This window comes from Dicentrarchus labrax, unplaced genomic scaffold (assembly GCF_905237075.1).
Source record: "Dicentrarchus labrax unplaced genomic scaffold, dlabrax2021, whole genome shotgun sequence".
NCBI lineage: Eukaryota > Metazoa > Chordata > Actinopteri > Moronidae > Dicentrarchus > Dicentrarchus labrax.
This window is the reverse complement of record NW_026136721.1, coordinates 753,950-780,000: the sequence shown is the minus strand read 5'-3', so window position 1 is coordinate 780,000 and position 26,051 is coordinate 753,950. Positions and strand designations below refer to the sequence as shown.

At 40.8% G+C, this 26,051-nt stretch overlaps 2 protein-coding genes across 2 annotated transcripts in view; one reads left to right on the top strand and one right to left on the bottom strand.

The window, feature by feature from the left end:
• The window catches only part of LOC127355198 (melanoma receptor tyrosine-protein kinase), a 43,227-nt gene extending 40,080 nt beyond the window's left edge, over window positions 1–3,147 (bottom strand). Inside the window, exon 1 of the mRNA XM_051385820.1 lies at window positions 2,937–3,147. Coding sequence (XP_051241780.1) covers window positions 2,937–3,015 — 79 coding nt within the window. The 5' untranslated portion in view covers window positions 3,016–3,147. The remainder of the gene's footprint in view (window positions 1–2,936) is intronic.
• A 9,976-nt stretch (window positions 3,148–13,123) lies between these two features.
• LOC127355221 (tomoregulin-1) lies at window positions 13,124–25,190 on the top strand. Its single transcript, XM_051385891.1, has 10 exons — window positions 13,124–14,109; window positions 17,785–17,894; window positions 18,030–18,159; window positions 18,393–18,419; window positions 18,574–18,664; window positions 19,476–19,624; window positions 21,522–21,569; window positions 21,999–22,119; window positions 22,375–22,536; window positions 22,851–25,190. Exons 1-10 carry the CDS (start codon window positions 13,971–13,973, stop codon window positions 22,933–22,935), a joined length of 1,062 nt encoding a protein of 353 aa, XP_051241851.1. The 5' UTR covers window positions 13,124–13,970; the 3' UTR covers window positions 22,936–25,190.
• Window positions 25,191–26,051: the final 861 nt, after the last annotated feature.

Sequence of the window (26,051 nt, the reverse complement as noted above, 5' to 3'; positions counted from 1 at the left end):
TGATGCTTAGCAAGCAATGCTTTTTTCCCTTCTGACAATCTGTTTAGGACAGTCAGTTATCTCAGTTTCAATCTTCCAGGAAATAATTACGTCTTTATTAAAGCAGAAATCCAGTTTGTCCAAAGTGAATATCTGCTGGTTTTTAATCATTGGATGCAGGTTATCCAGCCCACAGTGCGGACGCGCTGTACGAGCTCGGAGATTTGGCTCGAATGCAAAGAAAACAGCAGGAAATGAACGTTTAATAGGTGATAACTCTGAATCTGGTGTAACGTCCCTGTGATGTTCTAACAGCAACCAAACCAACTCAGTTTGTCTGTTAAGTGTTTTCTTTCTTCTGCATGACGACCTATGACGTTCTATGATAGAGAAACTGTTATTATAGCAGTTTATGATCAGACTCTAATATGATTGCAACTGATATTATATTCCTATAATATCAAAATGGTAGATTTAACTGTATTTATAGTGGCCTGGTGAGCTTGTAGTAATGCATTTGATGGAGTACTTATAGTCTTATATAATATTTCTAGGATGTTCCAGTGGAAGACAAATATCATTATTTATTATTTAGTTTGTATCGACTGTAGCGTCTCTTTGTGATTAGACCTCTGCCCGCTACATAGCATGTGGCACTTTTATTTATTAATTTTATTACCTTTATGTTACCAGGCAAATGAAGAACAAAGAACAACCTCTTATTTACAGTGACGGCCTGGTAAGAGCCTGAAGACGCTCGCTGCATGTTGAGCGAGACACTGAACCCCAAACTGCTCCAGGTGCAGCGGTGTAGTGTAAAAGTGCTTTGAGGGGTTGGAAGACTAGAAAGGAGCGATACACGTACAGTCCATTTACCATTGTGCTTCTTCTTAGCAGTTATAACTTTATAGCTCAACAGTTAATAACCTACAACAGTATCCAATATGCTCTTGAAAACAGGCAGAACTCAAATATTTATCTGTACTGATGCATGATATGGATTATTTTTTCAGCCGATACCTGTATTAACTAATAATTAATAATTAATAATTTCATATGTTTGTGTTTTTAAAAGAAGTTGATAAGCTGCAGATTTTCTACACTTGATGGTAAGAAAAGCTGAGATGTAGTGATCTCATCAAATTCTGACTCAAATGTTTTTTCTCTCGTAAAGTTCATTAAAAACTTCACAAACACACTTTATTGTTTGTATAAGAATTCAAAATGAATTATTATGAATTATCTGGATAATTCATAATAATATAGATGTTTTATTATCAGCCAATACAGTAACCATACTTTATTCATTATAATGAACACTCATCTGTTGTTCACTCATACCAGTGTGCCGCTCCCTCTCTCCTTCACTGACAGCAGTTCCTGATCACCTGCTTCTGTATTGGTTTCTCTGGAAAACAGCAGCTCTCTGTTGCTACATACGGCCGCTGTTCCCAAAAACTGACTGTATTTACTGATCAGTATCAATGACAGCTGATCAACTGGTCAATGAACACAAACAGTGAACTCAATCACTGCAGTTTGATTATTTCCTGTGAATATTGATCAGAGATGAGTTTTCCTGATATATTGATCCATTCTCTCTCTGTATTCTGTATTTTTATCATTTTAACAATCAGACTTAATATTCTTCTTTCTGACAGATTCTCTGATTATTGATTGATCAGCTGTCTGATGCAGGACGAGGCTGTTGATCAGAGACTGAAGCTCTGTACACTGCGATCAATAATAATAATAATAATAATATTCATTGTGTTTACATCTATTAACTTTGAGAAGAACAATTTCATTTAGTTTTCTTCACAGAGTTGAATGAAAGGCTGAGATCTTGACTATACTGTGTCCCCACCCCCAGGTTGAGAACCACTGCTTTACACTGTATGTATTGTGATGTTTTAACTCTGTCTAATATTGTCTAAGTTTTATCCGCTGATTTTTCTGGTTAACTAAAAGTAAAATTAAAACTATAAAACATTTGAGTCAGTTTTTAAACAACTATTTTACAATATTTAGCTTTTGAAAAGGAAGCAATGTTAAAGTTGTTGATATATTTATATGTAATGTTTTTAGCACGTTGCAGTTTGAACATATATATTATTTACTGATTCTTTCATATATTGTATCATTATGTGCAGCATAGAAAGCCCGACAGCACGGGGCCACTGCTGATACTGTCATCTCACAAATATTTCCATACCTAACATCACACTAACAAAATAAAACAGTTTCTATACAGTTTTAAGCTGATCTCTTCCTATGGGCCGATGGTGGGCACCTTTCACACTATTTTTAATTGAACTGTGTTGTTTGAGTTGTGTATGAAGGGGTAGTTATATATATTTATTATATTCTATGTACTTCCTGGGAGTAGACTGAGCCACTATAAATCTGTATAAAAGGCACATTCATGCAAAATAATAACATAAATAAATATATGTGGTACAGTGAAACCCGGAGGATGATAAATCACACCACCCAGCATGCATTGCACAACTCTTTTTTTTTGCACATATACAGATGTTTACCATATTCTGTTTTACTGTATATACATATTTGATATTGTGTTGAATTGTGTTTTATCTGAGTTTGTTCTACAGTATGGTATTGTCTCTCTTTACTCTCTACATTGCCCTGTGCTGCTGCGCTCATTTGAATTTCTCCCCCTCCCGATAATAAAGGAAAAATCTGATCTTGTCATAATATTACTTAATATTAGATTTGATCTGTGTCAGGCAACTTCCTGAACTTTTCACAACAAAACTCAAAATGCATTTATAGTAATGGAGAACCTCTCCCCGGAGCTCTCACCCCGGGCTCCCGCACCCTCCCTCCCGCACTGACACGCACTCTCTCCGGAGCTCTCACCCCGGGCTCCCGCACCCTCCCTCCCGCACTGACACGCACTCTCTCCGGAGCTCTCACCCCGGGCTCAGTCCTACCTCTCCTGCCGGGGTCGGTGCAGCAGCAGCGGCCGAGCAGCAGCAGCAGCAGCGCCGCTCCGCCTCCACAGAACTTCATGTGTGCGGCAGATTTTTACTGAAACTCCTCAAAGTTGTTCCTCTTGCGATGGTTGAGGGCAGAAAGTTCCTCCATGGGGCAGCTGTGGGAGCTGTTCCTGCGTCCAAGAGCTGAAGCTCAATGACGAATCCTGCAGACAAGTGCACACCTCCTCCCTCCCTCTCTCCACACCTCCTTTTTCCAGACCTCCTCTCTCTCTCTCTCTCTCTCTCTCTCTCTCTCTCTCTCTCTCTCTCTCTCTCTAAAGCCTTGGCCAATCAAAGATTGATCTCTGTACAGTTCACACTATGCAGAACAGTCTTGTAACCTGGAGTCTTGAAGTCCTTGTGGTCAGACAACCTGATCAGCCTTCAGCAGTCAGCTAGTGTCTCTGTAGTGGAGACTAAACGTTAACAATGATCCATATCAGCAGTTTGAATCCAACTAAAAGCTCCCTGCACCAAACTCCCTTTAAGAAATATCACATTTTAACAATTCCTAACGTGTTCGTAACAACACGTAACTCTAGAAACACGAGCTAAAGGCCGTCATATGTCCACAGTCTGACTGTCAATACAGGATCAATATCATCCATAAAGATACAGTGTATACTGATCAATATCATCCATAAAGATACAGTGTATACTGATCAATATCATCCATAAAGATACAGTGTATACTGATCAATAATCCATAAAGATACAGTGTATACTGATCAATATCATCCATAAAGATACAGTGTATACTGATCAATAATCCATACAGATACAGTGTATACTGATCAATATCATCCATAAAGATACAGTGTATACTGATCAATATCATCCATACAGATACAGTGTATACTGATCAATAATCAATACAGATACAGTGTGTACTGATTTCACTTCAGTTGTTTTATGAATACATGAACCCTCCGATACAAATATTATACAACAATGTGTGTAAATATGGTTATTGATTGGTGATTATTAATATGTTTAACACTATATTTTTAGTTTTATGCTTTTGTAGAGTTTCTGTCACGTTTTATAAATTAAGTATCTTTTTTGGTTCTTTTTTCTAAAGTCTGACTTCTCATTTTGTAAATAAAAACAAAGTATCTTTAAATATTGTTATAAACAGTTTACTGTTGTTGTTTCACTGTTTATACACACAATGTAAGGAATACAACTACAATACTCCTGATTTATATTTATTCATATATATTTCATTTAAAGTAAATTAACGTATAATAATAATAATGATAATAATATTGATATAAACATTCCTTTTATGATCCACAGACATAAATGAGACTGTGTGAAGCTCCACATCAGCAGTTTGTCTCCACACAGTGTGTAAATAAAGTTATGTTGTTGTTGTTTTCTGATTAAAGTTAACAGAGATTAATAAAGTTGTAAAGAATTGAATCCTGATAGAGGAAATGAGGAAATGAACAGAGGAACTCTTCGTCCAGGGGCCCCCTGGCAGTTACAGGGGCCACAAGCAGCCTCTCACTTCACAACTTGTGTTATAAAATCTGGGCTGTCAGAAAAATGACGTCCTATTTCCTTTCCTACTTTCCTTTGACCTCTGCGGAGGTCACGTCATGAGGTCAACGAAAGAGTGAATTCAACTAAACTTTATTTATAACAGGGAAGAAAACAACAGTGACTAACTCAATGCTGTACTGTTATAATCTATAGAACATTTATCAGTTACTGACACAGGCCTTTTTAATACTTAGATACTTTATAATGAAGGAGTTACAGCAGTTCAACAGAAAAAAAGAAGGTGAAAGTCGAAAAAGTGACAACAACAAATAACAGAGTGACGATTATACGATGGAATAAATATGAATGAAAATCTATTAGCATAATAAAATAAATAAATGGAGCTCTACCGTGAGAGCAGGGATTAACCCTTTATGATTGACTGATAGTTGATCATTCAAACAATGAGCAGACTTTTAAAATATTTGTTGTATTTTTATAGAAATGATTGACGATACAAACAGCTTCAAAATGAACCGTCCGTACAAATATATTAAAAAAAGTTTATATTATAATAATATTATTTAGTTATATTTTATTCTTGAATCAATTCTAATCCAGTTCAGGACATTTTTCTTCCAAATGTAATGTGAAAAACTAAAATGTGTTTTTTTAAAGAAATGTTAAATTATAATAATAATAATAATAATAATAATAATAATAAATATTAAAATGATAAAACTAAGTTTTTACTCCACAAAGTTCATGCAGGGCCGGATCTAGAGGGGCAGCTGCCACCCCAGTTTGGTGTCAGATTTAATTTATGTAATGATCTGTTGTGGACGTGATAAGCTTAAATTCAATGATTTCTAATTCCACCCTGTTCTCTCCCTGACAGCTGCAGTTACGTTTCACATGAAGGTTTTCAGTTCTAAAAACAGAACGTATGACAAGTTTATAAAAACAATCTCTGTCTCTATACCACTCAGATTTCTTCATTTACAGTAAAATGTAAACTGTTCACTGTTTAATATAAATAGTCAAATATTAACGTTGCAGTAATTCACTTTTTATTCTTTCCTCTCCTGTCAATTATGTCCTTCTGATATGCTGGCCCTCTGTGCTCTGGACCCAGGTTTAGAACCTCTGTCAGTCCGTCAGCAGTGATCTGTTGGATGTGCTGTTGGACCTTTAGTTTTAATTTTCCACTGAATGGAGATTTATAGAAATCTGATCCTTCTGCCGCGTCGCCTCCTCCTGTAAGGAAATGACAGGAATATGCAAACTAAACAAAAGCGGAGTCATGTGTGCAGCTCAAGTAGAACGCAAACAGAGAGCACAATGAAACGAACACGTGATCAACCTGAACCGACGATCAACAAACAGAAAGCCTCAGCAAACATTCGTCTGTCTGTCTGTCAGTCTATGCACACCAGCAACACACTGATGTTTGTCCCTCCAGGACTTCACATGCGTCTTTTAGGGATTGTTGCAGCCTGGTGATGCGATGCATGTCGTGATTTAATGAAATCAAGAATGAATCGAAGCGGGGCTGAAGCTCTGTCAGTGTACACTGCGATCAGTTTACATCTTTAATATCAACTTTAAAAATAACAATTCAATTCGTTTTCTTCACATAAATGAAGGAAATGCTGAGCTATGGGCCTAATGTGTGTATTAAAATTATAATGTTAAAAGTTTTATGTGTATCTTGACCTGCAGGATGGGACCCATTGCCCTGGAAGGAAACTTTATCCTGTTTTACCGTATAAAAGAATCTCCATACTTAAATGTATTATATAATTTAAATTAGCAGCTCATTGCTTTTTTGAAGGGACTTAATTGTGGTTTTGATGACAAAAAGTTGGTTTAAATTTGCCGTAAGTCACAGTTAATAACAGTTTTAATATGCTTTTTTTCTCTACACAGGTTGGTCCTCTACAGCGGCTTTACACACTTTACATGACATTTATTTGTCTTTCCTTTCTGTCCTCGACTGTTTGTTCAACATGTGTTGTTGTCATGCTAATGGGGTCACTGATTTCACCCACAATGCAGTAATAATATATAATTAATAACCCCTCTCTGCTTTGTGTGTGTTTTCAGTTGTTTACCTAAAATCCTTCTTGCCAACAAAGCATCTGTGGAAGCAGAAAAAAGCCCCTTAATGGATTTTCTTGATCATTTGTCCCTAATAAAACCTGACAGTGCGTCGGTGGGCAGAAACACCTCGACTCAGCTCGCATGTGGGTCATAGCTGACCTCAGGTGAAGCTAATGCCTGACTCTGCTCACCTGGTGATCAGAAAGACCAGGTTTAAATGTAATAGTCACAAACATCATCATGTTTTATTTTGAAAATCAGTCAGCATATTTTTGACAAAGCTTTGATTCAGTGCCTGAACCCGATTGGATCTGACACAACCCGCTGGGTACGGGCCCAAAACTGCTGGCGTAGTTCGGGCTCGGACAGAATTTAAACATATGCATATATTTTATATTTTATCAATGATGCATGCAATTGTAATTAATGATTATAATATAATAATTTGCACAATATGCACAAAGTAGTGTACATTAGCTTGTAATAAACTATTTCAAATATTTATTTATTTCAGATTTTTTGGTCCAAAATCAAAAACAAGATTTTTATCAGCTTTTATCTCTTTTTATCAGTCGTTCTTCTTTTCTTGTCTCGTTTCTCGACAGACAGCACACAGTGAACATCAGCAGTGGAAAGATGTTTTTTTTGAAGACGTTGACATTTAGACCATATTTCACCAGGATTTGCAATAGTGACATTTTTTATATTCCACAATGTGCAAATAACTACCATCACTTTGGAGCCTAAAACTACATCCAAATAAAACCTTACCTCACATAGTGAACCACTTCCCAGTCAGGAACCCCACTCAGGATCGCCATAGCTTCCCAGGGGGTCTTGAATCCTTCTTTATTTTATGGGGTTTAAGAACATTTAAAAATATAAACAGTAGGGTTATATTTCAGCATTTTATTAGGTTCTGTGAAGAACACTAAATGAAAGTTAAATGCAACCAAACAGCTGATAATAACAATGATAATAACAATGAGAAGAAAACAGTGAATCTGCCAGAAAAGAAGAATATTGATTGTAAAAATGATAAAAATACAGAATACAGACTGAGAATGTATCTCTGATCAATATTAACAGGAAAATAACTTCCTGCAGGTATTGAGTTCACTGTTTGGGTTCATTGATCAGTTGATGAGCTGTTCTCTATTGTCATTGATTAATATATAATAAAGTGTAGCCAGTCTTCTCAGTGATAGAGAACCAGTGGAACGCTCTATGAGTAACACACTCACCCACATCTTTCATCTGAATATGACCCAGATTTCAACTAGAAATCAGCCAGGTTTTAATAACAGTGAAAATGTCACTGTTAATGATGTTTGTTTTCACTTTCTGTGGCGGTTTTGCGATAACTACGGTAACGTGAGATAAAGAACAGGTAAGGATTTGATTTAATGCCTGAACACACACACACACACACACACACACACACACACACACACACACACACACACACACACACACACACACACACAGTTTGGTTTCCCAGATCTGGTGTGATTAATCTATCACTATGACACTTTCAGTGTCTCAGCATGCCTTCTTCATCAAGTTACAACTCTCTCTCTCTCACACCACACACACACACACACACACACACACACACACACACACACACACACACACACACACACATCAACACCGTATCTCTGTTATCTGTCTGAGAAAATACCTTAACATCAGAGAACACAGCAAACAGAGCAAGCAATGGCACCACCATGTGCAGGAACCCTGTGGTTCATGAGAACGGTTCTTCAGAAGAACTCTGATCTTATCTGATGGAACCAGCTGGAAACTGAAGGCCACTTCATTGCCTTGAAAAATTTGAATATTGAATATAAAATATGGCTCATAGAGTATAGATAGACATTTTTGATTGAACTTATTGTTGTACAATTATTTTAGGAAATTTGCATGATTCTACAAAACTATTAGTGGTACGCATAGGCCCATTTAAGAAACACTGGGGTGGGGGTCGCCAAAGGGGGGAGGCTTTATATATCTGCTTCAGGAATATAAATTGTCTAACAGAACAATCAGGGAAGTCTATTAAGTCTGTATGATTATTAGAAAACCAACAATACAGACAGATAATATGAAAAGTTCCCTAAACAGGAAATAATCTGCTCAAAATTCATCCAAATCTCTGGCTTTACACAAACTTCCTGCTGTTACTGAGTTCACTGTTTGGGTTCATTGTGCAGTTTTGAATTTAATATGAAATATCCATAAAACATGTCCTTTAATTAAACGATAGAACAGGAGTTCCTTACGGTTGGGAACCAGTGATTTAGGATTCAGAGGAAGCTAAACTCTCCAGGGGTTGTCTTGGTGTGGCATCAGTGTTTGAACTAACTGAGCGCACATTGTTTTACTGTGTCAGACCCATCAGCCATCAGAGTGCTGCCAATAGACACGGCTACAGCGTCCGACCAGTCAGAAAGTCTCATCCTGCTGTTTGTGAATGAAACACATGAAGTTTGTTACAGAAGAAAGTAATGCGAGTACCGGCGTTCCCTCCTCGGCTGCTGCTCTGCTGTTAAATCAGGATTAAAGACGACAGGTTTCCACTCTGTTTTCCAGCTGCTTTACGTGTGTTTGCAGGTGGAATCAGGTTAATCGACCGAGAGCTTTCAACGGAAAATAATAGATGTGGGCGAAGAGAAACACGAAGAAAACAACAGAAACACACGAGGCTGTTGCATTATTGAGCATTTAGGCTGCTTTTTGTAGGAAAGAAAGACAAAAAAATGACGACTGGAATCTAGTTTTGGTGGACGATTCTGGAGGGAAAATGCTTCTTCTTCTTCTTCTTCTTCTTCTTCTTCTTATAATTATTATTATTATTGTTATTATTATGACTATATAGTCACACACACACACACACACACACACACACACACACACACACACACACACACACACACACACAGTACATGTAATCCTCATCCTCAGGTTGGGGGGTTGATAAGCCACCTGGGCTCATTAGTTCACTCTCATCTTGCGGCCCTCATTCCTAATCTCCTCTCCTTTTCCTTTGTTTTCTCTTCCTTCTCCTCCTCTTCCTCTTCCTCTTCCTCCTCCTCTTCCTCGCTCAGTGTTTGGAGGTTAAACTCTCCTTGAACTGCCCCACTGATGAAGATCAGCTCACAGAGGAGCTGCCCCCTTCTGAACTCCTGCAGGAGGAGCCCTGGATCTTTAATGCTTTATAACAACCAGAGTTATTACAGTATTATTGATTCATATAATAATAATAATAATAATGATTTTTTTGTATAGCAGGTTTTTAAAAGCAATCTTTACAAAGTGTTACTATATATATATGTACACACAAAGAATAGCAGCAATAAAGATTAAAAGCACTATATGAGGTAAACAACCAAACACACACCAACAATCAGAGAAAGAGATCAAAACATAAAATAAATGATTCAAATAAAATTAAAAAGTAAAATAAATCACAAGATACACGAGAGAAATATTGTTTAAATTCACATTAAAGTTTTAAATAAATGATCATTATTAATAGTTAGTGTAAGAGCGTGTTGACAATAGCTCACTGCGAGGTTTCATCATCATTCCTCCTCTTCGTCGTCAAACAGATCCGTTCACATTCACAGAGTAAACAAACAAATCTCCTTTCTCTTTTCATACATTTGTCTCTTTCTGCCGGAGTGTGACACTTTTAAAGCTTCTGAGCTGAAGGAGTTTGAATAAATAATATAAATATGTGCACTTTATTTCTTCAAATTATATTATGTCCTAATGTGAATTTGAGCAGAATAATTTGATTTAATTGTTTTTTTTTCTGATTGACTTACACAGAAAACTGGAGGAAGATTGACTAATTCGAGTTTTGGGGCTTCGATTTTGACCGAATAATGTCTGTTGTGGGCTTCTGTACATGGTGGCATCAGTGTCGATGGGTGGGGCAGTTAAAGGAGCAGTTTAAAGTTTCCTCCCTCTCCTCCCTCTGTTCTGCAGGCAGGCAGCGCCCCCCGCTGGCTGCAGCCTCACTCTGCACAACCACAGCTTTAATGTGGTCATGACCTTTTATTTCTCTCCTTTGAATCTAAATTAAAACCGCACTTTAAAAAAGCTGACACATTTCAAAGCTTCACTAAAAGGTTTTTTTTTTTTTTTTACTTTTTATTTGTGAAATACAAATTCAGATGCAGAGATATGCATTTCCTTTCATATGAATTTCATTCAATATATATGGAGAAGAAACTACAGACCACAGAAAAAACTAATTACATTTCTAGCTGTATTTCTGCTGTGAACTTGTCCCCTTTTGTTACCTTTGTTTTATGTTTGGGGGTCGTGGCTGCAACCATACAGCTATAATAGTTATTTTGGCTATTAAAAGTAGCCAAAAGTTAATAAATATATTTCGCTTTTTAAGCATTTGTTTTCCTAAAGATTCCTTTAAGATAAATAGCTTTAGTTTTGTACCCCAGATTAATTTTGCAGACCTGAAATCTTTTTGTTGTCTTCTTAAGAAAAACTTAAATCTTTTGAGTTTTTTTTTTTTTTTGGGGGGGGTGATCTGTATTTTAATTTTAATGGTTGAGAGATTAAAAAGTAAATTATCATTAATTATTATTTGTTTGAAGTCGAGTCTAAAGTCTTTGTATTTATACCTCGAGTCCACACAGGTGGGCGTTATGTGTGTTTGTTGGACACAAATGATTGTTAAGTTGCGGCTCTAAATTCATTTAGATTCTTTTTTGTGTTGTTTTTTTTCCCCTTTTTGTGTAAAAAAATAAAAAAATTCAACAACAAACTTAATTCAGTAAACTTGGGGGCAGGGTGGTGTGACAGTGTGGGAATATTCTAGTGAGGGAATACTGGGTAGCTGCCAATGTGACGGGAAGTCGTTGTAATGAGAAACCTTCTCAGTATTTTTAATTAGTATCTCAAGATAATGACGTAATATTACAAAGTCACTACATTCTGCCCCGTGGCGAGTTATTCCGCCACCGCCTGGATGGTTCAGTTATAGATTCTGATATTTTGGGACAGGCTTGGATTGGCTTTTTTTTGTCTTTGTTGCTGTCAGCTGCTCCTGTTTGCATGAATGTACACACAACTATCACTGGATTACTTAATGTGATGATTCTCAGGCAAGGTCTGTATTTTTCTATGATTTCCAAGCACCAATAATAATAATAATAATAATAATAATAAATGTATTTATATAGAACCTTTCATAGATGAAATGCTGTGGCATTAAAAACAAAACTAAAATATAAAAAACATCTTTAAAACACACATTTGACAGAATATATACATACACACATACACACACATCTCACAAAATAAACTCAATTTAAAAAAAGATAATTAAATAGTTTTTAAAAAAAACGTAGAACATGAAGTAAAAGTCTGAAGTCTTCAGTTGACTTATGCTAACAACAGTGCTGCAGCGAAGCAGCTAAACTTCTTTTTAGAAATAGCCTGCAGGTGAGAAGAGTAAAAGAAGTTAAACATATCTGTATGGGGGCTGTATACAACTGCTATACAATAACAACAGAACCAGTACAGTACATATACAAACATTAACCGAGGTACAGAGCTGCTTTACATGGGGAGAGACAGCTCATATCATAGCCTGGTTATCTACATAGTCAATGAATGGTTGCCAGGTTTTATGATGCATAATGTCTTTGATCAACGTGGTGAAGGTAGAAGGTTGTGCCTGTTTCCAGTTCAATATTTCATTTCATCAATTAATCTGCGAGCTAAAACTCTGTCCTTCCCCCAAATAGTGGAAACTGATTTAATGATGTGTTATGGACACATTTTATATCAGTGATCATCTTAACATCAATGAGCAAAGACATGTATTTGTACAAATGTCTGAAGATTAGCAAATAAAACAATGTATTGATCTCTAACGCCACCTCAGTTCTCCATTAATGTGCCACAAATATCTTCTTCTCTGAGTTAAATATCTTCTTCTCTGAGTTAAATATCTTCTTCTCTGAGTTAAATATCTTCTTCTCTGAGTTAAATATCTTCTTCTCTGAGTTAAATATCTTCTATTTCCAAGCAAATATTGATAAATGTGATTGTTGAAGCTCCAGTGAGAAACACTGAGGAGGATCTAGAGTCAGATATGGAATATAACATCCATAGATATGTTTTCATTACTGTTAAATCTGTGTTTTATCTGCAGAGGCAGCGGGTCCTCTTCTGGTGGAGTCCGCCATGTTTCTACGGCAGCCCAGAACGGACAAACACAGGCTCTATATAGGGCCGTTTGAGTTTTTTGTGCTTATTACAGCCACCTAGTTTCTCCTTTAGGCTTAGAAGGGGAGGGTGAAGCGAGGGAGTTGCAATGTGCAACTACACTGCTCCACACTGCTTCTCTAAAGTCCCCATGCCCCCCCCCTTAAAACACTTTGGGCTGCAAAAATAAATCTGAGACAATCTAGAGCAGCTTTACAGTGATATTAGGTCAACTGCAAACACTGAGGAAAGATACAGGAGAGCAGACGGGGGCTCCAGTTCATATTCATTCTCTCTCTCTCTCTCTCTCTCTCTCTCTCTCTCTGTGTGGGAGTGGCCTGCTGCAGGTCACGTGGTCAGAGCCTTTGTTGATGTGATTCAGTGGAGAAAGAACAGGAGGACAAAAAAAAAAAAAGAAGTCGTCCCGGTCCGACCGACCTACCGAATCCATCCATCCGTCCTCCCCGGCGCACACTCACTCCTCTTCGGCCTGGATGCTGCTGGAAGCCGCTTCGGACCTCCACCTGGATCTTTTTCTCCGCGGAACGTTCCGCGGTGCTCGCCGCCCGGTTTGAGTGCGAGGCAGCGGGGCTGGGGGATGGAGGCTCAGTCCGGGCTGTGAGCAGACTGGTTTGAGGGGGTGGTGGAGGTGTGGGGGGTCGGTGTGTGAAGCCCCGGGCCCTGCTTTGCTTTGTTATCCTGGGCTTCATTTAGCAGCCCTCCTCCCGGCTTTCTCACCGTGTTTTCCAGCCTTTTTGGGTCCGTTCGCGCACGGAGCCGTCCCCCGGAGGACTGTGTGGACAGAGGAGGGGACACATGGAGAACATTTGGATTTAATCTCTCTGTATTCTTCTCTTTCTGCGGGCTGCTTGTGTGTTGATGACTGAAGGACGAATCCAGAAAAACGGATTCAGTTAATCTCTCTCTCTTTATATTTCTATCCTCTTTCCACTCGTCTGTTTCTCTCTGTACAGCTCTGTCTATCCCTACACACACCTTTCTACACCTCCATCTCTCTATATAGAGAAATATCTCTCTTTACCTCCCTATCCCCCCCTCCTCTTCACAGCCATTTATCTCCATCCATCCCTTTATCTCTCCCCACTGTCTGTCTGTCCCTCCATCTGTCTCCCCCTCCCACCGCCCTCCATCATGGCTCCAGTGTACCGGTTCTCCTGGTCCTGCTGCCTGCTGGTGCTGCTGGTTCTCCCCGCCGTCCGGAGCTCGTTCCCCCGCAGCGGAGGCGGCAGCAGCACGGACTGCGGCCCCGGGAAGGCCGCCGACTGCCCAGGTGAGACCTCCAGTTTCCACCTGAGCCCCTCAGGTTGGGGGAGGGAGGGAGGGAGGGGGGGGGGCTCTTCCAGACTGATGTTTTGAGGATGTGGAGGTCAGAGTTCACAGTCATCTTTATGTATGTGACCCTCTCATTGGTGGTCTCCGGTCACATGATCCAGCTGTTGCCATTGATACATTTTTTTGTTTCCGTTGTCATGACGACCACAGGAGGATGAAACAGGTCTGATGGAGGCTCCCGAATGTGATTGATACCATCAAATCAGTGTTTAATATCAGCACAGTTGTCATGACAACAGACGCATGCAGTCAGTCACACCACCTGTACTGTGTGTGTGTGTGTGTGTGTGTGTGTGTGTGTGCGTGCGCTGACCACTCCTCACTTTAACTGGGCTCTATTTTAGGGTTAATGACAGGGTGGAGAAACAGGGCGAGGTTAAATGAGGGAGTACCCTGTGTGTGTGTGTGTGTGTGTGTGTGTGTGTGTGTGTGTGTGTGTGTGTGTGTGTGTGTGTGTGTGTGTGAGTGAGTGATACATCAAACTGGAACCACACTAACTTGTAAACTTTGAAGTCTGATGTATCTTCCTCCTCTGTGCCATCGAGCGCCGACCAAAATACGGTTAAAAACTCATCACTGCGTTTTGGTTTTTCTCTGAGTTGGAACGTTGTAGTAACATTTGGGGTAATGTAGAAACACAACTCAACTACATATGGAACATAGAGCTAGAGTTTAAAGAGGACATGTTAAACATTATAGATTCTAGACCGGGTTCCCCCTGTGGGAGTGCATCTCTTCAGGGACATTTTAATGTGGAACAATCGGATTCGTGTTTAGATCTGTCGTGCGACCGCCATCCGAAATATACTTTCCTTCCTTCTTGTAGAATCCAAATATCTTCCAAACTTGAGATTTCGATTTGATGGCTCATTGCGCTGACGTTACTGTCGTCGCTCTTGTGGCTGCAAAGCTTCCGTCAACAGATTCCTAACACCCATGGACCGGTTCATGGTACATCTAGATCCATCCAGGGATCCATATACAGATGTAGTTGCATCCATAAAACTTCTGTAAAACCGATTTTTATATCTGTAAATCTTTACACCCCTAGTTCCCACGCATCCTGGAAACCCTGGAAACTTTCAGACTAGTTTTCCAGTCATTGATTAAAATGTCCCTCACTCGCCTACGTATTGAGTGTTGGTGGAGAACCTGCACGGTACGACACTTCAAGGCAGGTTTACTTCTTCTTTTAAAAGTCTCATTTAGGCAAAAGAATGAAAAACCTTTTACCCAGTTTAAACCAGTTTTACCATCCACTGTTTGGATCTTGTTGGTTTGATAGCAGGTTGAAAAACAGTCCAAGTGAATAAGGGAAGTTTGTGGTGTGCACATACTTTAGGCCATGTGTAGCTACAGTTGGATGTAGGTTAGGAGGAGAAAAACAAGGAGAGAGATAATGAAGTCAGTAGAGCGAGATGGAGTCATACTGCCTCACTGATCTTCACTCGCAGCTCGACTGGCCTCAGATCAGCTTCAGTGCACCTCACTGCGTCTCATAAACTCCCCCAACAGTTGACATCGTACGCTGGTTCAGTTTGGTACTTATTCGTGGACGATGACTGTGAGATGTGGTGCAGTCGTGTCACAGTTCACTGACTCATCAGAGTTTTGAATCAGTGACTGAATGAGTTCACAGTGACACACTTTCTCCCGCTCGGAGCCGCTCGGAGAACTTTTATGGACCCGAGGTGGATTTAGTGTGAAAGCTGAGGTGAAACTCTGGTTTAATTCTGAATGAAGTCCTTTCTAGCGAGCCAGCGCCACCTCCCTGCATAATTCAGGGCGTGGCTACTTTGAGTGGCAGGCGGCTGTTTGCAGTAACCAGGCTTCATTCAGCTTCAGCTCTTTGCTAGTGTCACCATGGTAATGATAGCTGGCTAGATGCTAGTCAGCTATCATGACCCAAGCAACATAGCTACTAGTTTCTGTTACTAACCGTCAACGTACCTTAACCAACCTTTGTGCCTGCGTCAGCGTTGTGGTTGTCTGCCAGGAGCTGTCACACACTGACTGTTTACCATCCACTGTTTAGATCTTGGTGCTTTTTAACTCTAGATTTGAACCGGATGAAGGATTTTAGTCATCGGACGTCTGGATCTTAAGTTATCAGAGAAACAAGCTGAGCTAACGTTAGCAGCAGCTCGGCTCGCAGCCCCTCCGGGACGTCCTTTGTCTGTCCAACAGCGTGGGAGAAGCAGTGATTGTTAAGGTGGAACTGCTTTATTCAGTGTGTTTAAGGTGGAACTGCTTTATTCAGTGTGTTTAGCGATACAGCTCATAGATGATCAACAACCGGTATCCTGATTTAGTCGCTAACATCACTTCTTGCCTTTAGGGCCCGACTCAAGGTCCTGGTTCAGTTTCGGGGTCTTGCTGTCTCCACATCATTGTCATGTCTTACACACGGCTGTGTGTAGGTTGTGTTTGGTGTTGAGTTAAAGCTCCCCACAGAGGCTCCGTGACGGGGTCTCTGAGGACCTGTCTGACTCTGTAAACAAGCTGTAATTGGTTGGTGACGAACCAATGGCTGTCAGATGAGATGTTAGTAACTATAGCAACCAGACATTATTGGTGTGTCAGGTGGAGGTTTGTGTGTCAGGAGGTGTAGAAATCCTCCAGAGGAAGACAGAAAGACGAAGAAGTGCAGGCCCGACAGGTTTCATCACCACTGACGCAGTTTGTTCACCGCTCTCTCGTTTCACCTCGTTAACCACCTGCAACCGTCCTGCTGCTCGCCTCTGACGTATTCTTTACTTTCAGGCAGACGCTGTTTTATTCTGATGAAGTGAAACTGTAGAAACTTTAAATATTTCGTCAGGTTTACGTTGCGTTAGCTTGTCCTGGTTGGTAGTGGCGGCGTCCGTGTTGGTCGACCACGCCGACAGCGAGGGGTCCTGGGAGCACCGTGTTTCTGTTATTTTGTCCACCCCTGCAGTAGGCTCTGTGTGTCAGCAGGTTGTTCAGGCTGGCTCAGCACTCTGAGGTATTTACTAATTACAGAGGAGGCGGGGGTTTCGACCCCTGTAATTACCAGCTCTAATTGGCTAGCCTGTGGCTTGTCGACCAATCAGCTGCCATCAGGAAATTACTACCCTGGATAGTGTGTGTGTGTGTGTGTGTGTGTGTGTGTTTGTGTGTGTGTGTGTGTGTGTGTGTGTGTGTGTGTGTGTGTGTGTGTGTTTGTGTGTGTGTGTGTTTGTGTGTGTGTGTGTGTGTGTGTGTGTGTGTGTGTGTGTGTGTGTGTGTGTGTCCACTGTTGGATGGATTTTCTAAAAACTAGATTCAGACTTTTTATCCTGATGCAGTGTTTCATAAAATAAGTCATTATTATAAAATCTGATTTATTATATCTCTCTCACACTAGCTTGTGCTAACCAGAATTATTATAGTTTTATAAGAGGCACTCCACCCTAAAACATCAAACAGCTGTGAACTTATTATTTGACGTTGCTAATATTCACATTATTACCAAAGTTAAAAGTTAAAATCTGTATTTTGTGTGTTAAAATGTGTCAGCTCGCCCTCTGCTGCTTCAATAAACCGCACCAGCAGGTTGGCTTTACTCGGCCGCGCTGATCATCTCTAACAATCCGTTTGTTTCTACTTTCAGATCTGTCAGAGAAGAAGAGCGACCTGCGTGTGTGTGACGCAGGGACGTGTCGCTTCGGAGGAATCTGCCGCGAGAACGGAGCCGACATCAAGTGCGTCTGCCAGTTCCACGTGAGTCTCACACACACACACACACACACACACACTGTATTAGCATAAAGTGTCTGTTCCCATATTAATTAACACATCTACCGTCACTGACTCCACCGACTGAATGAATGATTGTTGGTCCTGTGTGTGTCTCAGTGTCATAAGAAGTACGTCCCCGTGTGCGGGTCGAACGGAGACACGTACCAGAACGAGTGCTTCCTGAGGAGAGCCGCCTGCAAGAAACAGAGAGCCATCACCGCCCTGTCAGAGGGACCCTGTTACCACGGTAACGCGCGCACAGACACGCACACACGCGTTGGGGGATTTGGGGAGTATCACTTTACAATAAAGAACCTCCACATGGTGAATTCATGCTGATTCCAGCAGTTTTTGTTATTCAGACTAATCCCAGAGAGAACAGCATTAATAATGAGCACATCGTGTTTAATTAAAGTAGTTTTAGTTTCATGATGATGGAGAACTACTTCCTGTCCTAACGTCTCTGTGTCTTTCTGTCAGACGGTGGTTCGGGATCTGGCGATGGAGGTAAACAACATTTTATCTTTCAGTTTGCTGCTTTTTAATGCAGTATTACAACTACAACGCCACGAACACACATAATAACGAGAATAGTAATAAGAAGAATAAATGAGTAATAAATGTGGAGGCCATGTTGCAGTGATGTTGTGTGTCTGTGCAGATGATGAAGGCTCCGGTCGCGGGAAAAAGGCCTCAAAATGTGGAAACTGCAAGTTTGGAGCCGAGTGTGATGAAGACTCCGAGGATATGCTGTGAGTACACACACACACACACACACACACACACACACACAGCTCATCAACAATTAAAGCAATGTAACTAGGAACAAGATTACGATCATTAAAACCAGTAAGAACTGAAAACGGCTGTACTGGAGGGTTTTTAAAGGTCGACCTGACAGTTCCACAGTGTTGGAGCTAAATCAGTAAGAGCCGAGACCATGGGACATTTAAGAGCAGCTGGTCTGCAGATCTGAGTGATCTTGGTGCTGAGAAATACACAAAGGTACCCTGGAGGGCTTTTGAGTGTGATCGGGGGATCTTGAATTGACTTGTGAAGCATACAGGAAGCCAAAGTGAAAGTACCAGAATGGGGGTAATGTGCTCGGCCTGGCTGCCACATTCTGAACCAGCTGAAGACGAGTGATGGCAGGAAGAGGAGTAACTGTAATCCAGACGGGAGCAGATAAAATCATGGATAATTTTGCTCTACAGCATTCTTAAACAATACGGGCAGTATTTTCTTCTTCAAACAGAAACAGATTATTCCCTGAAGTGATGACTAATACTCACTGAAACTTGGTCTGGTCCAATGCCCAACATTTCTGTTTCATCTGTGTTTAGCTGTAAAACATTCAGTCACATCCAGTCTTTGGCAGCAGTGTATCCAGATTACTAAAGTCATCAGAATTAAATGATACATAGAGCTGAGTGTCATCTGCGTAACAATGGCAGGCAACAATATAAGATAATATGACGTACACAGTAGAAAAACACATACCCTTCAAAATAAAAGTCTAACATAAGATTGTGTGTGTGTGTGTGTGTGTGTGTGTGCGTGCAGCTGCATGTGTAACATTGTGTGTAACGGCCACAACGACAACCCGGTGTGCGGCAGCGACGGCGTCACCTACGACACGCCGTGCCACGTCCGGGAGGCGTCCTGCCTCAAACAGCTGAAGATCGACATCAGACACGTGGGACGTTGCCAAGGTAACGAGGAAGTGCGACGCAATAAACAGGAAACTGTGATTTAAAGCTGCAGAGCAGAAAGAAGAGGAGGAAAACGAGTATGAAGAGGAAAGGGTCAGGAAAGGAGGATGAGGAGATAACGATATGGTGGAGGAGGCAGAGAAGAGAAAAATATGGATAGATAGAAAATAAAGGAGAGGAAAGAGCAGAGGAGGAAAAGGAGGGGAAGACGAGAGGAAAGAAAAGAGTAGAGGAGGAAAGATGGAGGACAAGAAGAAGGAGATGAGGAGGACAGACTATAAAACATGAAATATGTAGACGAGAAGAAAGAGGAGGAGCATTTTTCTTCCTCTTCTGTTCAGAGAAGGAAAGATGGAGGAGGAAAGGAGTGCAGAGGGGGGGAGAAAGGGAAAACAAGAAGTATGAAAAGGAGAGATTGAAGGATGTTAAAGGAGAAAAAAGTAGAGCAGAGGATAGACTGTAAGGGAGGAGGAGAAAAAGGAGTTTTCAGCTCATCTATATTGAATGATGACCTGACCCCAATACACACACACACACACACACACACACACGCGGCTGACTGAACAACCAGCTGTTCACATTTTAACACGACGACCTCCTGCTCTCCATTTTTTATCGTCCCTCCTTCAGTCCCTCCAGGATGACGCAGGATTGCGAATTGTTTTGCTTTGAAATTGTGAGAGTATACATGGCAGGCTTAAATGACCACAGCGCCATCGTCACGGTTGCTTAGTAACAACGAAGGCGAGATATTAACGCAACATCCCGAGTGCCTTCGGATAAAAGGATGAAAGCGGCGTTTGCCGTTTGACTTCCACAAGTCGATTGTTTTCAACACAACTTTATAAGTTTTAAATCACAACAATACAGTTACTGTTTAGTTACAGACTTCTACAGATTATGCATCCAAAAATAAGGATAAAAATAGTATGCACACAAACACACACACACACACACACACACACAGTAAAATAGACAGAGACTGCAGAAAACCTGGACATTTAGAGACTAGTTCAAGGAAACGCCTGGAAATGGACCAAATATTCAGGATTCACGGCAGGTTTACCAGACGTGGAACAAATCTGTGATCAGAATTCTCCCGAAAGCCGAGAGTGAAAATGTCTTGTTGTGGTCGATAAACAGACGCAGAGCAACGTTCGCTGTGTGAGCAACAATGAATCAATCTTTAATGAATGTTACTGTTAATCCCTTAACCATTGAAAAAGGAGGAATAGAACTGGTTAAATGTGCTAAACCTTCCACTACAGTATATGAATGTTTGTGAGGAAGTGCTGTAGCTGACCTGTTTAACCCCCCCCCGTACTGGTGTCTCATCACATTAGCTGGCAGTCTGAATCACTCGCTGCTGGGTGATGAGGAATCCTTTCTCTAGAGCTGACAGTTTGTCCATCTCCGCCTCGTACTTTATCACACTGCACCAACACTTTAACCTTCATATTTAGCTTTTATGAGCAGTATGTAAATCAACATACACATATTCAGCATTAACTAGTTGCTGATTAGCTCTTTATTAGTCATTATAGAGCACGTATTAATGCCTTATTCTACAACTACTACTAGTGGTAGTAACTACTAGTCCCTTAACTAACTTCCCAATTACTGCTTATTCACAGTAAGGACGGAAGGTTTTAAATTGTGATCTTAATTTACTCAGTGTGGGCTGTTTAAGGTGGTATTACCACAAGAATACTCATTCCCCCTTAATAACACTTGATGTCATCTGTTCTTATGTAACTGCAAGTGCTGATGGTGAATGAACGAGACCTTAAACTGAAACTGTGATCAGTCTGGTGACTGTTATGAGCACATTATTAGTTATGTAGTTTTGTGTTTTCTGTGTCATTTCTCACAACATTTTCTTCTTCTGTGGTTTCAGATAAAAGTAGGAAGGACGACAGCATGAAGACCAAACCAGACGTCTATGGTGAGAACCCCTTCCTGCAGCCTGACTGTAGTTGGACAGAAAGGGTTTAGGCCTTCGCATCCGTCTGTCCCGTTGTGGTGAACACGATATCTCAGGAACGCCTCGAGGGAATTTCATTCCATCCTTGGAGCCGACCGAATCTAACCCGGGCTGCAGTGCCGTCAGCAGGACGTCTCTGTTATAGTGCTGGAAGCAGCCACGCTTTAGGATTTGTAGTTTTACTGATATTAAGCTGGATTGTTGTTGTATGACGGAGCTCTGTATCAGTGTGCTGTTATCCACTGGAGTCAACCGTCAGTATAGTACCAGTAAACACACCTTCTATATAACTCCACTACGTATCTGAGTGTGGACAGACCTGGAGCTGGTTTACTGGTTGGCGGAGGAATACGGGCGCAGATCCGTGATTCTAGTTCCTTTTTTTTCCAGCTGTGTCCAAACCTGGTGAGGGGGAGGGATTTGTGGACAGCCCCGCCCCCTGTCCTGAAGACTACGCCCAGTTCTGTGAACACGGCCACTGCGAGATGAGACACAACCTGCCCACCTGCAGGTAACGCCCGTCTGTCTGTCTGTCTGTCTGTCTGTATCTTGGTGTTATACTTCAGGAGATTAAAGTTGGTAACAGTGTTAGCAACCAAAGTGAGGACACGAACATAAAGAACATATTACATTTTGGATGAAATCGTGTAAATAAATCAGAACTTTTATAGCAGAGTTACAGCTTCTTGTTAGCTAGGGAGGCTATACTGTTAGCTAAAGTGTGTGTGTGTGTGTGTGTGTGTGTGTGTGTGTCTCTGTCTCTCAGGTGTGAGGCGGCGTACGGTGGTCCTCAGTGCGATCAGCTCCTGGACTTTAACATCCTGTACGTGGTGCCCAGCGGTCAGAAGCTGCACTACGTCCTCATCGCCGCCATCATCGGAGCCGTCCAGATCGCCGTCATTGTAGCCGTGGTCATGTGCTTCACCAGGTACTCGCAGCACTACTGCGTGTACTACTAATACTAATACTACTAATATTGCTAATACTACAAACAGTCCAGCAGCCTGAAGTCCTTCCGTGCATGAAAGTATGTCCCAAACCAGTCCGTCAGCACTGGACTCACAGGGTTCAGGCTCATTTAAAACATCAGAGGGCGAGTTGAGACATATTTTAATAACTTTGGTAATACTGGAGAGTGTGGAGTAACTCTTTAAACACTCTTTAAAAAGCGCGTAAGCAGACCTTGAGTTGAGTATTGTATGCTGTTATTAATTGCTGTGTCCTTCCTGTCGTGTCCTGCAGGAGGTGCAACAAGACGAAGCGTGGCCGGAGACAGAAGCAGCACCTCGGTCACTTCCCGTCAGGAACGTCCTCCAGGATGATGTAGCTGCTCTTTTTCCCTCTCTAATGTTTTTATGAAAAGTCTAAATTTTTCGTACCACACAGACAGACTGCAGTTTTGATATCTCGACTTTTTGGTGCCTCTTTTGTTTTCCCTTTTTTAAAAAATAATTTTTGAATTTCTTAAGGGGCCTTATTTTTCAGATTTTCCTCCATGTTGTTTTTTTCCATCTGGACAGTTTTGTCTCCGCACTGTCTGCAGATGATGACGCTGCCGTCCTCTCAGACTCTGAAACACTGTGGATCCTCCGGCAGGAAACATTATTTATCTGATTGTATCTTCACTTTGGACCGTCCTCATACAAACTGGAATAAGAGATTGTCTCCGTTTATTTTAACCCTATGGGACGCAGATTGATGCCGTTTTTGTGCTTTTGTTTGGATTTATTTTAAAAGGAATATTAACGATTGTTTCACCCTGTTTATGTGGAATATAAGTCTAGATCACTGCTGAATACTTAAAGTTCAAATTTAAATACGGCTGGATTTGACTGAATATGTAGTTTTTAGAATTTTTTTAGGATTCACAAAACTAAATTAAATATTGTTTGATTTCTCCATAAAAAAACCAATGTAGCTGCTAAAATGGGATCAATTAAATTCAAAATGGCAAAGTTGAGCATCTGGACTACAGAGGATAAACATACGTATGAGAGGAAGAAGTATCTCTGGTAGATTGGGATTAGTGGAGTTTAAATGTTATAAATTTCAGCATTAATATTTAGTAGTGATTCAATATTCAGGGTTCCTACACATCCTGGAAATGGAATAAAATGACCAAATATCCTGAAAGTCTTTAATAGTATTTTAGCCCCTCACTCAGATCGCCGAAGTAATCCTGGGTTTGGAAAGATAATCTGCGCAGTGACACTGGGAAGCGGAGTTACCAGACACAAAGTGGAACGGACCTGCTGCCATCTTTTTGAGCCGTGAGTGAAATTCTCTGAGAATCTCAGTTCAGATTCTACCGGTGGTTATTATCTACAACAGACAGTCTGTCCGCGAGTGGTCGACCAATGTGGGCTTATCAGAGGAAAGTTGTGTATAAGTCCATTATTCCATGCACACTACAAACCTAATATAACTATAAAAAAACATACAAATACATTGGGTTATGCTGTAGAGAATTTTTTTGTAAATCAGCTTTGTGAGTGCAGAAATCTGTCAATGCTGACAATCTCCAAACGCTAGATAATTAACCCATTCATCAGTTAACGATTAGATTTGTGGTATTGGTTGATAAATACATGCCCAGCGATGTTAATTCTACGCACACAGATGCGCGAAGATTACATTTCTGTAAAATAAAATAAATCCTATTTGATTTGAACTATTACTGCCACAAAAGTGAGCATAAGTAAAAAAAAGAATAAAACTGCAGTTAAATGATTCAGTACTAGACCTCCCGGTGGGTTATCTGTCTGTGAGCAGGCTGTCCTGTATTCTGAGAAAACCTCCAGGACAAGGATAAAGTGGGAACCCTGAGTATCACAGTTAGGGATTCATTTGTTGATATTTCTGTGTTGGCTTTTTACCATGCACGGTGTCCACATTGTCTTCAGTGTGGGGACCAGTTAAAGGTGTTATGAAGGCATTAATACTCCAGGGGGCGCTCTGTACCAGGACTACAGGATTATCAGGGACCACTGAAGCCCTCTTGGGTATTGTTGCAGACTCACAGCTGATGGGTTATTTTTATGTTTTGCTGCGTCTCACAGGGTCAAAAATAATCCTTCATGTAACTCAGATGAACTTTATTTGAGCTGTTTTTGTATTTGTTACGATGAGACGCACCTAAAAACCAAAATGCTGTTTTTTCTACTGCTTAAAAAAAGAGAAGGTACAGGCTGATATGTACAGGTTGTTGTTACAATTATTTTATTGCTTGATTTTCAGATGACGCCATTCCGGAAATGGATTCCAATGTTTTTTTGTGTGTTCTGACAAGCTGATGATAATTTAAATTGCTTTGTTTTTTGGTCGAGTTTCTGCTTTTTTTAATCTAATTTGTAACGATGGTACGACGTGTCCGTGTTGGTCGTTTTATTGTGGTAGGAGGAGTATACTCAATAAGCTGGGAGGTTCCCTGAAGTACGGCTGTACTGAGATCAGATTTATTTGACTCGCTCAGTGTCTCTGCGAGAATCTAGCCTGATTTTACTGTAGATGTTGCATGAACCAGTGAAGTTGTTGTTTAGACTGTACTGTAGTGGAACTAGGATTAAATTATGATGTTTGAAACCACTGTGTCATCGCTTTAATCTGTATGCACTTCCTTTTTCTCTCATACATGAGGGGCAAGTCCGGGGGGTGGGCCTGAAATCTGAATCTTTTATTGTCCCATCCAACCAAACTGTGGTTGGATGGGACAATAAAAGAAGTGTTTTGGGTTAGTGGGACAGTGCTAAAAGCGTTCACTACTGGAACTGGTTTGGTTTCGTGGCGTCCGACAGCAAACAAACCACGACCCACTGTAAAGTTTGTTTGAAAGCTGTTGCAACCAAAGTTAGCAGTACAACAAATTTATTCCAGCACCTCAAGCAGAGGCATGCAGCTGAGTGGGAGAAATGTTGCTCTCTGCAAGCTAACAGGACTGGAGCCGACTCTCTAGATAAGTGATTCCCAACCCAAAAGGTTGTGATTCCTTGGAATATGATAGAACCTTTTTTCCTCTTTAAATTAATAGTTAACATCTTCAGTATTACAGAATTGTGTCACTTGTTGGGCTATTTTCTTTATGGCAAGAAAGTTTTCACAAAGCAGAAATTCAAAAACTGTCCACCCTATATCATGCCTTCACCATACTGGGGGGAAAAAAATCAGCTTCCAGAACACTGCTGAATGATGCACAGCAGAGGAGGTTTAGAAGTGGGTATTCTGACTGAAACATAAAAAGGTATTTCCAACACTAACACTAAATGAACACTACTTCCTGCTGAACATACTGACTAAATATAAATGAATGATACTGATGGCGAGGAGCTGTACAGTACAAATATAGCCTACCTCAGACACCTGACAGCAGGTATGCAGCACCTGGGGAGGGGCTTGCGGCTGTGTTGAAGGAGCGATAAGCTGCAGTTCCTCAAATGGCCACTAGAT